This window comes from Pyrus communis, chromosome 1 (genome assembly GCF_963583255.1).
Source record: "Pyrus communis chromosome 1, drPyrComm1.1, whole genome shotgun sequence".
NCBI classification, from domain to species: domain Eukaryota; kingdom Viridiplantae; phylum Streptophyta; class Magnoliopsida; order Rosales; family Rosaceae; genus Pyrus; species Pyrus communis.
Window position 1 is genome coordinate 16,330,982 of NC_084803.1, and position 12,805 is coordinate 16,343,786.

Genomic DNA, 12,805 nt, shown 5'->3' on the forward strand with positions numbered 1-12,805 from the left:
TCCTCATCCTCTTATTCGTGAACTTCAGCTCTTCATCTCCATTTCAGGTTCGATCTGATTGTGATTGTGTAGCCTCTCGGTCTCTCTTTCCTTGTATTTTGTAGTACTTTTTGTTTCTCTCTTGGTTTGGTGTTTGCTATTACTTTAAGTATCTACGTAGCTTTCAGCCCTCGTAACACTTTTTGGAGGCTCGCAGTCGGAAACCCTACCCACTTGGACTGATTGAAACTAAACCCCATACCATCCATGCGACAACTGTTGAAACTAAACCCCATACTCTTACAAATCCTCTAATCTTAACTTTAATTAATTTTGATGTAAATTTGAAGTGGCATTATTATTCTTTTTTATTTGCTTGTTTCGATTTCATTAACACCCAGTTCCTAATTTTGTTGAATTTCTTTGTATTTTGTAGTGCTTCAATTTCTTTGTATTCTTTTCTGATTTGCTTGTTTTGATTTCTTTGTATTTTGTAGTGCTTTGATCTTCCTAATACTGCATCTGCAACCAAAGATCTGCCTCTGTTTATCTGCTTCCACTCCCCCTATTGAGCAATACTGCATTTAGAGGTATCTCTCTATCTGGATTCATTTTTTCAGTGTTCAAGTTTCGATTTTTATGTGCTGAAATCTAGAAATATGATGTCTTTGGGTTCTGTTGGATTAGATTGGGTTACATGTTTTGGATTTTCCTCTATTGGTTCATTGCTGCTCAAAATATAGTCATTTTATATCTAATTTTCTGTACATTGACCTTCTAAATGTTAAACAAAAAACACAATGACTATTTTAATTGAACAAAAAATCGTAGTGTTCGATTTTGATTCCCCTCACCAATGTATATGATTGTTGAGTATAATTGCTTGGCTTGGAAGTTTTTGATTTCTAGGAGGGGGAAAAAGCTAGAGTTTCATTGGGGAGGGGGGGGGAGGAATAGGAGAGCAGGGGTGGAAGAGAAAAATGGTTGGGGTCTTTTGTACTAATTTTTTATTTTTATTTTTATTTATTTGAGGTTTTGTGATAAGGGAGATTGCTCTACTGCAGCAACAGAAAAATTAAAAATTGTTTCAAGGAGGAGTGAAATGACTCCAATTTTAGGAAGTTTGTGCTTTTGGTTTGTCATGAGAAAGAGGGAACACGAAGTAGGAGATGAAGATACAAAATAGTAAGTTTAATTGTAATTAAAAAAAAATTTATACTGTTAGTGGAGGAACCCATCTGTTGGGTGAAGTGGTAGGTCTAAAAATGGATATCATCCAGTGGAAGAACCCATACGTGGTGTTTATTTTACACAAGATGGGAAAATGTAAACAGTTGGAGGTTCATACCATTTTCCAAGTTCTTTATTAATGTGAATGCTTATATTATTCTGATTAGGAACTTAAGTGAATAAATTGTTTTCGAATTTGTAAACAAATAATTGCTTACAAATTCATAAAACTTTCCACCATAGTGAATTCCGATCTGCATCATAAATGCATGAACATATTAAAGGGGTAAAAATGCAGGTACTATTTGTTAGCAATAAAGGGCAAGGTTAGCTCCAATTTGGAAATTTCATGGATATATCCAATTCTTAATTTATCATGAGCAATTGTAGAATGCAAAGAAAGACAAGACTTTGTTTCATCTTCATCTATTTTCTTTATAACATGTTTAATGAAGAAATTTTATAGAGACCAACACAAACATAACATGATCTTGAATGGCAAAGAAACTTTTCAAAGCTAATTTAGCAAAATTTTACAATTTGCGACCCCATCCCTATGTGAAATCCAAGTATCTTTGTGACTTCTAATTTGTTTGCTTGTTCTGACAGTGATTAAACTATAGATGTTAATTAACTTAATTTTTAGGTAATCACAAATTAGAAACTTCATTAATTACATTACAAGCTAATATTGATGTTGCATCACTGATGCTTTTAGCCTACTGATGTTGCATCAATGATGCTGCACTCAGATTTTTAGTGCATGACAAAGTTGATGTTGCACTTTAAGAATTGCAATTAGGATATGAAGCTCCACTTTGTTTTACCATTTAATTATACGCTTGTAATTGAATCCTGCTTATGTTGATGCTCCATTCATTCATGTGTTGTTTTTTTGCATGTGAAGGTGTGGATGAATATGAGACTCAATTCTTTGTTCTTTTGAACATTTGGATTATAATGGCACAAGTCTTTACTGTGAATGCACAATTGTTGAGGTATAGACAACAACAAAGGAGACAACGGGAAAAAGCTAGTTTAGAGTAGAGGACAGTTGTTAGACTTCATGTTAGGAGAGAGGAAATAAATCGTATCACGCGATTGAGTGATACTAACTATTTGTGGAAGCTGCAAATGGATAGGAATGCATTTGCAGTTTTATGTGATTTACTACAAATTTGTGGTGGGTTGGTAGATGATGGTCATGTTACAATAGAGGAGCAAGTAGCTACTTTTGTTAACATATTAGCCCACCACAATAAAAACAGGTTAATGCAAGTTAGATTCATTAAGTCTGGTGAAACTATTAGTTGGTATATCCGCAGAGTATTGTGTGCGTTGTTCAATTTGCAAGACATATTGTTTGCAAAACCAACCCCTATCCCAGAGGATTGCATAGAATCGAGATGGAAATGCTTTAAGGTAAGCATCATAGTAAAATCATTAATAACAAAATTATTTGTAGTTGGTAATTAATCTAAGTTTTTCTTTTGTCTAGGGTTACTTAGGAGCGCTAGATGGAACATACATAGAGGTCACTGTGTTTGAGGTCGATAGACCAAGATATAGAACAAGGAAGGGTCATATAGCAACTAATGTGTTAGGTGTATGCACACATGACCTCAAATTCGTATATGTGTTATCCGGTTGGAAGGGATCAGCTACTGATTCGAGAGTTCTTGGTGACGCTATTACTAGAGCTAATGACCTCAAGGTTCTAACCGGTAAGATAGACAAGTACCTAGTATTCTTCCTTACCTTTGTTGGCCAACAACTAAAATTTATTATCAACTAAAATAGGTACATACTATTTGGTTGATTCCAGATACACGAATGGTGAGGGTTTTCTGGCACTGTGTAGAGGCACTAGATACCATTTGCAAGAGTGGGAAGACAATTCACATGCACCTAGGAATCATGAAGAATATTTTAATATGAAACACTCACGTGCTAGGAATGTTATTGAGAGATGTTTTGGCCTCCTCAAAGACGTTAGGCTATCTTGCGAAGTCTTTTCTACTATCCAATCAAGATTCAGGAACGAATGATCACCGCATGTAGTTTACTTCATAATTTTATCATAATGTATATGGCGGTTGATCCTGAGGAAAATGCAAGGCCTGCATTTGATGAATTGCCTATAGGGGAAGATTTACCAGAAGTATTAGCCTACATCGAAACCGTTCAGTCAAGCCAGACATGGACTCAATGGAGGGATGTTCTTGCAATAGAAATATATGATGAGTGGAGAGGAAGGAGGGCTTGAAAATTGGTTGACATGGTAGTTGTTGTAATTGTCTTTTATTGTTTGATGACATTTTACTGAGATGATTGCTGTAATTGTTTTTTTATTGTTTGAAGACTATTGAGATGTTTGCTTTTTATTGCTCAAATTATCAGCAAGAATAAAATACTAACAATAAAGTAAAAGACAAAAAATAAACATTTAGCAAAATAACTTGCAGCAAACTGATTGCAATGACCTTTTTCATTTCTTCATATTGTAGAATCAAGCATATGAATATAAAAGACAAAAAAACTCTGGTTACAATGGCTTTTTCATTTCTTCATTTTAGTCCCTTCTTACTTGCCCGTAAGTTGTCTTACTAGCTAATACTGATGTTGCACCTACTGATGTTGCATCACTGATGCTTTCAGCCTACAAATGCTGCATCATTGATGCTTTCAGCCTACTGATGATGCATCAGTGATGCTGCACCTATTGATACTGCATCAGCAGCATCACTGATGCTGCACTTACTGATGCTGCATTAGTGATGTTGTATATGAAAACCAAAGAGTTACAATACTGCCCAAAACAACAGTGGAAAAAAAAACATATATATTGTTTTCTAGATTTGCTTTTTAATTGATCATATATATTGTTCATTGGATTACCTTTTCCACTAGGAAGTAATTTAACTTTGTAAAAAGCTGTAAGCAGATATTAACTTAGTTGCATCTTGTTTGCTCCACTAACAATATGTTTCTTTGTTTTACATATGTAATATATGGCTTCTTTGATAGATTATATGGCCACCTCACGTAATTGGAATGATCATGACAATGATGTACTACTTACCATCCTTGAGGAGATGGTAGTTGATGGTGTTAGGTGTGAGACCGGCAGTTTTAAGGCTGGTACATTTGTAATGGTTGCCACCAAGATGAGGGAGATGATTTCCGGCATTAATATAGAGCCAAAACATATACAAAACAAGCTGAAGCGTCTAAAAGAAAAGTATTCCTTTGCATATGACATGATGAATACCTCTAGATTTGGTTCGGATGACGAAAAAAAATGTGTTGTTATGGATAGTGACGATGTACTTCAGTTGTGGGTGAAGGTACATTTTGTTTCTTATTCTTTTTCAATTAGTTGCTTTAAAAGTCATAACTTTGATTTCTTTGGGTTCTTATTGTAGAAGCATCCTAATGCATCTTACAAACCAAACAAGCCATTTCCGTTGTATCCATGCTTGTGTACGGTGTTTGGGAGAGACTGAGCTACGGGTAATATAGTTGAATCAGTAGCAGATGCAATAAAAAACATGGGATTGGAAAATGAGGATGGCGATGAGACATTCGAGATGCCTCCAACTTCACCTACCCCATCTCCTTCTATTGGTACATCCAGTGCATCTCAACCTATTAGGAAAAGGAAGAGGAATAAGAATGATGCTGTTGCAAATATTGTAGCTGTTATCCGTGAAGGTTGGGATAAAGCAGTTACTGAAATGAAGAATTTAGGTGAAAGTTTTACTTTGAGAGAAGCGAAATCCAGGTTACCTTCTCAGCTTCAAGTCATAGGTCTCCCATATGATCAGGTGCTGAGAATTTCAATGAAATTAGTGAAAGATATTGATATGATGAGTATTTGGTGTACCTTGGATGACTCTCATAAGGCAGATTTCATTAAAATGTATATGGATGGCATCTGAGCATTAGGGGGTTTAGTATGATATGAACTCCATCAACTTTTGGAGTTTAGTTAGACATTATCTTTCTTTCTTTCTTTTTTTCTGAAGTCAGGACGAATGTTTAATTTGGGATTTCATGTTTAAGTTCTGCATATTTCATGTTTATTGCTTTAGCAAGATAATATCATTAAACTTATATATTTTTCATCCTTGCATGACAACCAATGCCATAGACATCCAATTGTCTCACAACTCAACTTATAATATACATATTGTTTGACACAATTTGCATTTCAATGTGATGACGAAAAGATGAAAGCAGATTGTGTCAAAGATTCCAACATAACGGTTGTTCTACCACACCAACCTCTTCATATATAATTCATCACATATACATAACAATATACATATTGTGGCTACACTGCCATGTGCCAAGTGCCAAGCCAATGGCATGCTCTCACCCTATTATTTTTTTAAAATCACATAAAATTAATTGACGTATTATCCCACTAAATTAATTATATGAGCAACAAAGTACAAATACATGTCTCTTGTTTTCTGTTATACACGGTACGAAATATGAACATATCCAAGTATAGTGTACAAAATATATCATAGATAAGCAGCAACAACAAGAAAAAGAAGAAAAAAAAATTTTGTTCCGTCCCGTCCCAAACATTGTACCAAACAACAAACAGAATAGGAATAAATTAATCATTTTAATGTTTTGATTCCGTTCCTTCCTGCATTTACCAAATGCAAAATGGAATAACTCCTTCGTTCTATCCTACGCATACCAAACATCACATGGAACCACTATTCCGTCTCGTCTCGTCCCGTTCCGTCTCATCTGCGTACCAAACAGCCCCTATAAGCATCCGAATCGCCACCAGAATCAACCCCCAACGACCTCCACCACGCCTACCCTTCTACGCGCGCACCACCATCCAGAACAACTCCATGGCCGACCGCAACGACGATTCGGCAGCAGCAGCAACGAAGACTCGAGTCCCTCAACCCATTGAAGCAGCGAAGGCGAAAAAGGAAGAAGGAAAGTCAGAGGAGAAAGCACCTCCGCCTCCGCTGCCCTAAAAGCCGTAGCCGGGTGATTGCTATGGCAGCGGATGCGTACGGTGCGTGTGGGATGTGTATTACGACGAGCTCGACGAATACAACAAGCTGTACAAATGTGATTCCAACTCCAAATAGCTTGAATTCGAATTGATGTTGTAGATCTTAAGATAATTTTGTAACCAGATTTTAATTAAAAGATTGAATATTCACAATTTGTTCAGATTTTTTTTGTGAATTTTGGCATTGTTTTTGCCTGAATTTCTCGATGAAAAATTAAATTTAGAAGAAAAACAAATAAAAATTGGGCGAATTTGATGAACGGGCCTGCCAATTAATGGGCCCGGCCCAATTATTCTGATATAACGGAAAATGATAACATGTTTGGGAATGGTGTAACAGCGGGATCGCTGTGTCGTGGTGGGAAGATGCGTAGGGCAGAGTTATTGGGCGGTGCTGTGATCGCGGCGGTGGCGGCGACTCTGCTACTTTTTGGAAACGCCTTCGTTGTGGAGGCTTCGGCTTCGTCTTCGGCGGCTATCGTGCAGAACGCCATCTACTCCAACAAGATTGCCATCTTCTCCAAATCCTATTGCCCGTACGTTCTCTCCCTCAAACTTGGAAAATCGTAAGGCAATCAAATTGTAATTTCAGAAGTATTAGTGGCTCAATTTTATAATTTTGAGAAATATTTATTTGCATCTTTTCACTAATTTATAAATTACTGATTTTTTGGTCGGAGATTACTAATTTGTATCAATATTTGTTCATCCAGGATCATAATATCTTGAGATATTTCACTAAGATGTTCATTTCTGTGCTAGTAGTGGGTTTACTGCTTTCTGATTTCTCTTCAGCAATCTGTTCTATTTGTTTCTGTTTTAGCAATGGTTCGTAATTTCGGCGTAAATGTTGCCTCTGTGTGTGTTAATTTAAGTGATTCTGGAATGAGGATTCTGTCATTGTGTGTTGTTTTTGTGGCTAGGTATTGCTTGCATGCCAAGCGCGTATTTGCTGAACTACATGAGCATCCGTTTGTTGTCGATCTTGATCTTCGAGGTATGAAATAGTTACGTCTTTTTTGAATTTTTGATCAGCTGCTTACGTACAATGCAATAACGGTTTGGATTTAACTCTTGGAACATATGTGTTTAGATGATGGAGCTCAAATTCAGGGTGTTCTTCTAGATGTGGTCGGCCGAACCACTGTCCCGCAGATTTTTGTGAATGGAAAGCACATTGGCGGCTCTGATGGTGAGCTCTCATCTCTGTTTGTGCTTGTTTTCATGCTTTTCATCTGGCATTGTTCCCTTCAATCTGCTTTTTTAATTTTTGACTACAATTCAGACCTCAAAGCAGCGGTTCTGAGTGGCCAGCTTCAGACTCTTCTTAGTATAAGTTGAGGAGATATGTTAAATGAAGAGACACGAGCGCGGATATGAAGCTGCATATGGGAATTAATGAGTTAGTTCTCTGACTTCGATGTACGTCAAATGATAGTGATGAATTAGCACGATCTCATCGATTTTCCCCAAAATTTGAGAAATTGCATGCATTTGATAACTAGCAATCTCAGTTTTCCATTTTTGACGCACTAAGATTTTCTGCAATCCAAATTGAAGGAATGATTCGACGACTGTTTCTTTTGTTGATGTCACTGATACAGAAATGATAACGCCTTCGTTTTCTAGGTAGGTGAATGTAATGTATATGCGTCTTGCATTTGAGTTTTCAATAATTACATGTATCTCACAGGTTTACATGCATTTAACAACATGAACAAATACATATCAATCTTGTTCAGTCATGTAGCAAAACTAGATTGCATCCGAATTGACCACGATGCTAAAAATTGGTTAGCACATCACTAGTTCTGGAGTACAAACAGTTTGAGATCACGGTATATGAGCTGAATGCTGTGTTTCTGCGTATGTTAAGAAGAATCTCTATCTGCATATGTGGTTGGCCGCCAGTTGCCTTTCTGCGCACTGAGCATTCCTTCTTGGTTTTTGGAGACGGTTAGACTAACTTCCCAATGCAGGGACTTCAACAAGTTCTCAACCTCCCCAATTGTGCTCGACTCATCCCGGACTATAAACTTACCTCCTGGTCTGACAATCCGATCAACCTCTGCCAGTACCGGAGCGAGTTTGCATCTGGGAAGCGAAAACAGGTACATCTGGTTTACCATGACTTAGAGATCATAGAAATGAATAGCAACATAGATTTAAGTTGTACCTCTTTTTAAGCTTTGAAAAGAGATGATCTGCATGAAGTAGGTCATAGGTTCTGGGGTAAGTGCTAAACGATTCACACCAGTCATGGTAAATTCCGAAAAGACCCCGTTCGTAGATTATGGGGAGTGTATCTGGTGAATCTACGTTCACAACATTCATGACCCACATTTTAAGGTCCTTCAGAGCTGCAGCAAACCTGCACTCGTATGAGCACAACTTAATTGAGATTACCGCTTAGAATTAAGTAAACCTAATTACATTAATAAAAATTCATCGATAAATTAGCAGTACCCTCCATAAACAGCTCTCATATCCATACAATTTCTGACGTTCGACCAGTTGATACCCAAACTCTTCATGTAAGTGTTACTGATAGCACGTTTCCAGTGCTCGTAATCTGTTGAAAAATCTTGGGGCGCTGGCTTCCCATAGATTCCCATCTGGGAGCTGTTTAACCAGTAAGGTGGAGTCTGCAGGCGACTAGGCCACTTCTCAGGCCATTTAGTCCCTCTCTCGGATTTGTCTGTGGGTAACCGGTGCATGCATCCCTGTAGGGGTACGTACCTGTATAGACGTATGTATATATAGCCCAACTCATGATAAAACTTAAAGACTCTGAAATTCGTTCATCAATGGAAACTTGGTTACCAGGCAGCGTTAGGGTCATCATCGTTTTTGCACATAGGAGGCTGCTTTTGCTTTCTTTGGTCGTAGCATTGATTTGAGGTTGGTTTACGGTAGACGGCGGCCGCAACTAAATTTACCTTGTCGTTCTTGATGGCTACAACCTCCCAACACATGGAGGCCGTCAGTGCAGACATCTCTACAAAATTGAAACGACCTCTGTATCAGTTTTGATCGGTGCCTCACTAAATGAGGGAAATGATCCCTTATCAAACAGTTTGACGTTTGTTGTTATCTGTCAATCAAGCGGAACAAGAGAACTTTCCTCGTTAAACTATACTCGTTCATAACAAATTCGGTACCCTACCCTTCCAAATTTCGATATCCTCTTGTTCCTTCCTGTAAACAGGAGTGGCTGACCATACGAAGTAACCCCCGGGCCGCAGAACCCGGTTCAATTCCAAAAGAAGCGTACCACCTGCAGTGTCACAACAAGGAAACCTTAACAATGTGCGTGTAAATTATAAATGTGTGTGCCCTGTTAGTCAAATGCTTATTCCGTTAGACTGTGAACCTAAATCACACATTCTGACCAACCTTCTCTGTGCCAAGGGACTCTGCATCTCGCACAATGCACGACATCGAAGACCCTGCTGGGGAAGGGCAGCCTCTGAGAACCCATGACTGCAGAGATTGCAGGTATGCCTCTCTCAAGGGCAAACTGGACTTGAGCTTCGTGTTCATCTTTCGGTGCAAACGACATCGTTAGAACATCTCTGTCGAAGAGATATCCACCAAAGCTTGCAACCCCACAACCAACGTCCAATATAACTCTAGTGTGCTTTCCCCATGCGATGTTCGGGACTGCCTGCATGCAACTTAACAACATTAATCATCTATTTGTTCCTATGTTATTAGCACTCAATTTCTACCAAATATTAACTAAAGGCTTATTTTATACAAAAAGATAATTAGTAAAGACCGATGTGCGGATTATCATGAGAATTTTAACGAAAAACTCCTGAACATGCAACAGCAAAATTAGGAATACGTGGATTGGTCACTTACTTTCATAAAGAGCGAGGGTACATGCGATTGGATTGTATCGACTTGGGGTTGTATGATATCTAAATACAAAGGACATATGTTTCTTTGTAAGAGTCGTTCAACTTGTCACGTGATCAAACTGTCTCACTAAAGATTTTCTCCTTGTAAACGCAATTGATATAACGTATTCAATTAATATGATTACTGGTTAATTGACACATTAACTGTCACACAAGCCGGTCCGCCCGGGGGCGTGAACGAATGAATCATAAGAGCCATATATCTCTTACGATCACTCATGAAGTGTGATAACAAAAACATTATCTCCAATTTTAATAAAAAGTAGAGGATTTTGATCAAAGATGAAGGATGCTTACGTTTTGAAGGAAATCGATGTACACGAGGGCGCCATGTATGAACTGCGTCCCGCCACCGGGAAATGTCAGAAACTCACCGGAAACCTTCACCCAGTTCTGGTGGCCCTTCACCTCCGCCAGCAAAGTGTGCGGCACATTATGATACCATATCTGCCAGACCACAATAAAAAAGTTACACCCCCACGAATCCAAACGTTCAAATAATTCAATCACACACGATCCTACAAATCTTACATATTTCGCACCTTGTCTCTGCTTTTCGGCCACGCGATGGATTTTTTGTACCCCTCCGGTAGTGGGACCAGGCACGTGGGCCCCTCCGGCCGGCAGTGCCTCTCCCGGTGCTCGAAGTGTTTGGTCGACCGCAGTTTTTTCAGAGCCTTCTCGTTGTCCAAACACGGTATATAATCCGGACCCGCCGTGACGTTGCAGAGCTGCCACGTGTATCCGTAGATGCCGTCCTGACTGTCCGATTCGTCCTTGCGCCTCTCCTTCTCGTTCTCCGACTGCGCCGCCTGCGTCGACCACGACTTCTTCGACTCCTTCGACTCCTTCCGAACCGTGTTGTCCCCGCTTAATAGCGAATCGCCCGAGTTGGACTCAGTTGCCGGACCCTTGCTTTGATTGGTTGCATTGCCTCCGCCGCCGCTGCCGCCGTCCTTCTTCTTCTGATCGGAGTCGGAGTGCTGCTGGGTTTTTTCTGGGTTCTTTTTGTTCTGATCGGAAGGTGTTTGTGAAAAGTTCTGATCGGTAGATTCCTTGCTTTGTACTTGCAGGCTGGCAACTGCATTGCTCGTCTCGTCCGAGTACTGCAACTGTCCGCTTTTGGTCGCGTTGTATTCCCAATTCTGTTGCTGCTGCTGCTGCTGCTGATCGTTTTGGGATTCTTGCGATGAATTCCCCTGCTTCCCATTGCCTAGAAATTCTTGTTCTTGCTGTTGCTGTTGTTCCGACGATGCTGCATTTTGCTGCTGATCTGCATTATCCGATTTCTTATCGCTTTCGGAAATATTATTCTTGTCATTGTTGTTTGTGTCTTGATGCTCTTGTGAATTGCTCTGTGAATTGTTTGTTTGATCGTCGCTTGTGATAAATTGATCGCCGTTCTTTTCGGATTGATCGTCGGCACCCTTCTGTTTTTTATGATCAGATTGTTCGTCAGAATCCTTCTGAGTGCCCTGTTCATTGTGGTCAGCTTGTTGTTGGTTGTGTTCCACCACTGAGCCGCTCTGATCCTCAGCCAATTGGGTCTGGCTGATTTCTTTCTCCTTCTGATCTTTCAGCACTTCGCTAGTATCTTGTTTATTATCACCGCCGCCACCTCCGCCGTCGCCAGTACTACTTTGGTCTTGGTCTGATGAACTAGTACTACGACCACTACCCTTCGTTGAATTGTTCAGCTGATCATCGGATTTGATGGCATCGTCGGGGAGATCACCCGGATTGTCTTTAAACGCCTTCGGTGTTTCATTAATATTATTGTTCTTGTCGTCGTCACTGTTTGTATTTTTGGTGATCACTTGGGCCTGAGCATCATCTGAGGAAGCATCGTCTGTGGAGGCGGTCGTGGTAGTTCGAGCACTTGTGGAGGTTTGCGGGACTCCTGAGTTAGAGTAGTTGAGCATCCACACGGCCAAAACGCACACTGATATGAACACCATAATCGTCACAGTAGAAGCGTAAGAATTCGACGACAAAGACCGCTTGTTGCTGCGCGACCTTAATCCTAGCGCCATTGTGCTGTCTCTGTCTTTGCGATTGGGAGAGAGAGATCATTTGAGTTCTGTTGTTTGGAAAAGAGGATGTGATTAGTGTGGAAGTGTGATTTAATTATCTGAGAGGATCTGTGTTTGTGGAGGAAGATGAAGTGAGAGGGAGAGAGAGAGACAAAGACGCATTCCAAGTTGGAATGTCTCAAGATCCAAAGGAGTCGGACAATGGCATTTGTTATACAATCAAATATTTGGGTTTCCATGCAAACTAATCCAAATATTGCAATGTAGGGGTGTACATCAAACCGACTAAATTAATCAATCCGAATTATATTGGTCGGTTTGGTTTGGTTTTGATCAAGAAAAAGTAACAATTTAAAAACCAAATCAAACCGAATTTTTTTTTTGGTTTTTGGTATTTTTGAAACCAACTAAAACTTAATCGAATAGATCATGTATTTTTTAATTATTAATTAATTTATTTTACACACGTCAACTTATTATAAGTTATTTAGAGGTCTTACCATACACATATCATAGGTCTCAACATATGATAAGTTGTAATAACTATTAACAATTAGGAGATTTATATGTATCATATGCTTATG

The 12,805-nt window shown here is 39.2% G+C and overlaps 2 protein-coding genes across 3 annotated transcripts; one reads left to right on the forward strand and one right to left on the reverse strand.

Annotated features, from left to right (window-relative positions):
- Positions 1–6,513: 6,513 nt before the first annotated feature.
- Positions 6,514–7,858, forward strand: LOC137744765 (glutaredoxin-C3-like). Of its 2 annotated transcripts, none has more exons than XM_068484562.1 (4): positions 6,514–6,828; positions 7,186–7,259; positions 7,356–7,454; positions 7,548–7,858. In XM_068484562.1, exons 1-4 carry the CDS (start codon positions 6,581–6,583, stop codon positions 7,601–7,603), a joined length of 477 nt encoding a protein of 158 aa, XP_068340663.1. In that variant the 5' UTR covers positions 6,514–6,580; the 3' UTR covers positions 7,604–7,858. The 2 variants fall into 2 exon arrangements, with proteins under 2 accessions (XP_068340663.1, XP_068340670.1); XM_068484569.1 differs by having other exon boundaries at positions 6,566–6,798; positions 7,548–7,827.
- A 25-nt stretch (positions 7,859–7,883) lies between these two features.
- Positions 7,884–12,375, reverse strand: LOC137744756 (probable methyltransferase PMT27). Its single transcript, XM_068484552.1, has 8 exons — positions 10,731–12,375; positions 10,486–10,635; positions 9,659–9,929; positions 9,429–9,539; positions 9,086–9,260; positions 8,729–9,001; positions 8,439–8,633; positions 7,884–8,356 (listed from the first exon to the last, which is right to left on the reverse strand). Exons 1-8 carry the CDS (start codon positions 12,219–12,221, stop codon positions 8,134–8,136), a joined length of 2,889 nt encoding a protein of 962 aa, XP_068340653.1. The 5' UTR covers positions 12,222–12,375; the 3' UTR covers positions 7,884–8,133.
- Positions 12,376–12,805: the final 430 nt, after the last annotated feature.

What these genes read in the sequence shown, in the direction of transcription:
- LOC137744765 (XM_068484562.1), top strand. Translation starts at nt 6,581, where the DNA reads ATGTTTGGGAATGGTGTAACAGCGGGATCGCTGTGTCGTGGTGGGAAG. An exon ending in TCCCTCAAACTTGGAAAATC is followed by an intron (nt 6,829 to 7,185) that starts GTAAGGCAATCA and finishes TTTTGTGGCTAG; the next exon opens with GTATTGCTTGCATGCCAAGC. An exon ending in GCACATTGGCGGCTCTGATG is followed by an intron (nt 7,455 to 7,547) that starts GTGAGCTCTCAT and finishes ACTACAATTCAG; the next exon opens with ACCTCAAAGCAGCGGTTCTG.
- LOC137744756 (XM_068484552.1), bottom strand. Translation starts at nt 12,221, where the DNA reads ATGGCGCTAGGATTAAGGTCGCGCAGCAACAAGCGGTCTTTGTCGTCG. An exon ending in GGCCGAAAAGCAGAGACAAG is followed by an intron (nt 10,636 to 10,730) that starts GTGCGAAATATG and finishes GTGGTCTGGCAG; the next exon opens with ATATGGTATCATAATGTGCC. An exon ending in AGTCCCTTGGCACAGAGAAG is followed by an intron (nt 9,540 to 9,658) that starts GTTGGTCAGAAT and finishes GTGACACTGCAG; the next exon opens with GTGGTACGCTTCTTTTGGAA.